The sequence below is a fragment of the Primulina tabacum genome, chromosome 15 (assembly GCF_025594145.1).
Source record: "Primulina tabacum isolate GXHZ01 chromosome 15, ASM2559414v2, whole genome shotgun sequence".
Taxonomy (NCBI): domain Eukaryota; kingdom Viridiplantae; phylum Streptophyta; class Magnoliopsida; order Lamiales; family Gesneriaceae; genus Primulina; species Primulina tabacum.
Window position 1 is genome coordinate 20019254 of NC_134564.1, and position 3464 is coordinate 20022717.

The following is a 3464-nucleotide window of genomic DNA, read 5'->3' on the forward strand; positions in this document are numbered from 1 at the left end:
ATGTTTTGAGAGATTTCAATTGACCGTGACAAATGATATATGATTTTGTGGCGATGTCGTGAGAGGAAAAAGCCCTAGAGGGAGCCCAATTACGGGAGAAGGCCCTAGAGGGAGCCCATTTATGGAAAAGGCCCCAGAAGAAGTTCGTCTAAGGGAGAAGGCCCGCGAGAGAGCCCTGACGATAAATTTTCCAAGGTGTAGCCTAGTGCCAACCCCATGGACCATGTGGAGCTGAATACTGATCAATCGACCAATGGATAAATGCTAGTCACTTTCAAGGATCAAACTTCACCCAAAATGATATATGATTGAAAGTTTTACGATTAAATGATGTATGATATATGATTTAAGCTTAAAAGCTTTTTAAATGATTTATTTATACTTAAATAATTTTAAATTATTATTGTTCAAAAATTATTTTAAATAAAAGTATAACTTTTAAATGTATGTGATTGTATATGTATTATTTTCTACTCATGTTTAGAACGTGATGAGTCATTAGACTCACAAGTTTGTATGATAGCAGGATTTGATGATTTTATTGGAGGCGCTGATGATTGAATGGATCGAGTGCAGCAGTATACTCTGGATGGATCTTTATGTTTTCGCACTAGATTGTTATATATAAGATTTAAAATATTTATGTTGATGATTTTATTAAAGATTTTTTTATACTTTAATTTTATGTTAGTTGATATTTTTAAAGGTCGACATAGGATTTTTGGTTAATCGGTGATTTAGGGATATTTTGATACACTTGAGGTTTAAATGTTAAATTATTATTATTTATCAAAATGTTAAGTTATTTTAATTATTATTTTCGATTTTATGATTTTAAAAAGAAAAAAATTGAGGTCCTTTCAAGTTCAACCACTATGAGGGATAGATTCTTATTTTTAAATCATAAAACGCCACGTCTAAACTCATAAATTAAGTTATAGAAATAGTGAAGGAGAAATTTTGTCTAACACTCCCTTTAGAGATAAACCTATTCTCGACTTTATCTCAATAATTTACATGGAAAAGAAAAGAGGAAATTTTATCATGAAATTCTATATAAAGAATATATTTATTTCTGTAAAAAATGTAGCACTTCTCTCCCCTTTTGTAAAAGTTCGTGCATTTCGTTACGTTCACAATTCATATGATTCACTTCAATCAGCAAGCGCTACCACTTCCACTTGATGATCCCTCAATCATTATGGGGTGCTGCAGCTGGATTTGCCGTGGTGACAGCACCTGCATTTGTTGGGGATTGGCAACAGGCATCACGTTGACCGGAAAATCATGTAGCCGATATTCGTGGTGAGATTCAAGAGCGGTGCTTCTAGTATTATCAGATACAACTGGAGTTCGACACAGCGGGCATGTTGAACTTGAGTGGAGCCAATGGCGGATGCAGTCTCTATGGAACATGTGCTTGCATGATGGCACTTGGAGCAGCTCCTCTTTCAGCTCAAATTCTCCCAAGCAAACACAGCACCTGCGTGACATTTATTTCCATATTTCACAGGCTTAGTTGATTGAGATTATAACAAAATTTTAGTAGTGGTGATAAAGGAGGAGAAAAGGTGACTTGCGTATAAATTCTTAATGACATATTAGTGTTCCTTTAACCTTTATTCTACTTTTAAAGTTCTTAAGCATCTTGTGAAAGAGTGGATGAAGTTAAGTATTCTTGATTAACCAAGTAAACAAAAATCACAAGGGGTCGAAAGGGAGAAAAAAAGACATGTTTTATGCATAACTCGCCGTTAATTTGCTGATAAAATTTATTCATGTTATTGAGGTTTCCAACTGATTGCTATAAGCCAATTATTCTGATCAGTCACGTAAATGGCAGCTTTGACATACATGATTTCAGCACATAATACGACAGTAATTAATGTTCTTCATAAGGTAATAGTAAAAAATAGAAACTCTAACTGCTTCTTGTTGGCACTCAGCTCAAGTCCTTTTCTAAAGGCCACTTTCACCTCTCAAAAAGTTTGAAGAAAAGGTAAATATCCCTTTAAAAATACCCTGAATCGTTCATTACCGTCGCTCAAACCTTCAAACTAGTGCATGATTCATGTTAAAATGGCTAATATGTGTGTTTATATATATATATATATATATATATATATAAATATATATATATAGTAAAGAAAGATCGAAGTACAGATAGCTGAACTCACAGTGGATCCCTTGCTTTGTGATAATCATCAAACAAGACTGTGTAGAGGTTGTTCTTCAGCTCGCTTTTCAAATCCGAATCAGATGGCTGGACCGGAGACAATGAAAATCAATAATAACTCAACGAGACTTCAACAAAAAGACCCTTTTATATAAATTACATGTAATTAATCCACCAAAAACATGTACATGACTTCGAGGACGAAAATAACATGAATTGCTTACTATTGTCACGTTTACATCGTTCCTCGGAAGAACTGGAGAAGTAGATGAGAAGCCCGAAGCTCTTCTTTTGAGGTAGAACAAGTAGAATAGAAGGAAAAGAATGATGGAAAACAGAATAGGAATTGAGAATATGAAAGCCTGGTAAAGTTTAAGTTGGATCGCTTGCGGATACTGGTGAGGCGGGCTGGAAGTTTGGGGTTCCTCCATAAATCTTGGATTTTAAATCCTCCAGGATTTTAAAACTGAAAAAAGCCAGAGTACCAAACAATCTGCAAGAATTTTTAACACTCGTATTTATGGAGTCATTGGTGTTGGCCTCCTCCACTCTTAGTTGTGGGGTTGGGGATGTTTAAGGAAATTTAAGTAACTCATAATGGAATGCAACTTTGCCATTAAACAAGTTATAATTCTCCTGGAAAGAACTTTTTGATATCAGACAATATTTTTGTTTGGTTCTTTGTTTGTAAATATGGACCTAGCCGAGACTCATGAAAGTAATATTCTAAATCTCGAAAAGTTTGAAAAAGATAAAATTTTAATTATTTTATTTATGAATCTATAAAAATAATTAGAGATACGGTAAGGAGGCCATCGCTCATGTTCGCGTCTCGTGGCTTGGGGACTGTCAGTTGAGGGAATGGGACAAAGCCCACTTAGATGATCAAAGGGTCACTTCCATCATTTATCATAATCTTGTTCAATTCTCCTAAAATCTAATGACATATTGAACAATAATTGCTTTACTTTTGATTAGGTGTGGTTAAAAATCATTTGATACAATCAATTCCAAGGGGTGGTTTTGCTTCAATCGACTGATTTAACAAATAAAATTGACTAGTACTCCTTTAGATACCAACAAACATGAAAGTAACATCAAGTTCTTGCATAATAAATCCAAACTATAATATTTCAAGCCTATCTATATGAACCAGAAGTCCCCATAGAGTTAAAACCAAGGATGTCAGAATTAACAGATTCTTGAAAGGCTACCACTGAGCAAGCATAGGTGAGTCGGGTTGGGTATATAATCGAAAAAACTTTTCTATCAACTATATTCTTAATCA

General features: G+C 34.3%; 1 protein-coding gene across 1 annotated transcript; it reads right to left on the reverse strand.

Annotated features, from left to right (window-relative positions):
• Positions 1–946: 946 nt before the first annotated feature.
• LOC142526871 (putative E3 ubiquitin-protein ligase RHA4A) lies at positions 947–2830 on the reverse strand. Its single transcript, XM_075631506.1, has 3 exons — positions 2401–2830; positions 2178–2263; positions 947–1483 (listed from the first exon to the last, which is right to left on the reverse strand). Exons 1-3 carry the CDS (start codon positions 2605–2607, stop codon positions 1159–1161), a joined length of 618 nt encoding a protein of 205 aa, XP_075487621.1. The 5' UTR covers positions 2608–2830; the 3' UTR covers positions 947–1158.
• Positions 2831–3464: the final 634 nt, after the last annotated feature.

What these genes read in the sequence shown, in the direction of transcription:
- LOC142526871 (XM_075631506.1), bottom strand. Translation starts at nt 2,607, where the DNA reads ATGGAGGAACCCCAAACTTCCAGCCCGCCTCACCAGTATCCGCAAGCG. An exon ending in ACGATGTAAACGTGACAATA is followed by an intron (nt 2,264 to 2,400) that starts GTAAGCAATTCA and finishes TCTCCGGTCCAG; the next exon opens with CCATCTGATTCGGATTTGAA. An exon ending in CACAAAGCAAGGGATCCACT is followed by an intron (nt 1,484 to 2,177) that starts GTGAGTTCAGCT and finishes AATGTCACGCAG; the next exon opens with GTGCTGTGTTTGCTTGGGAG.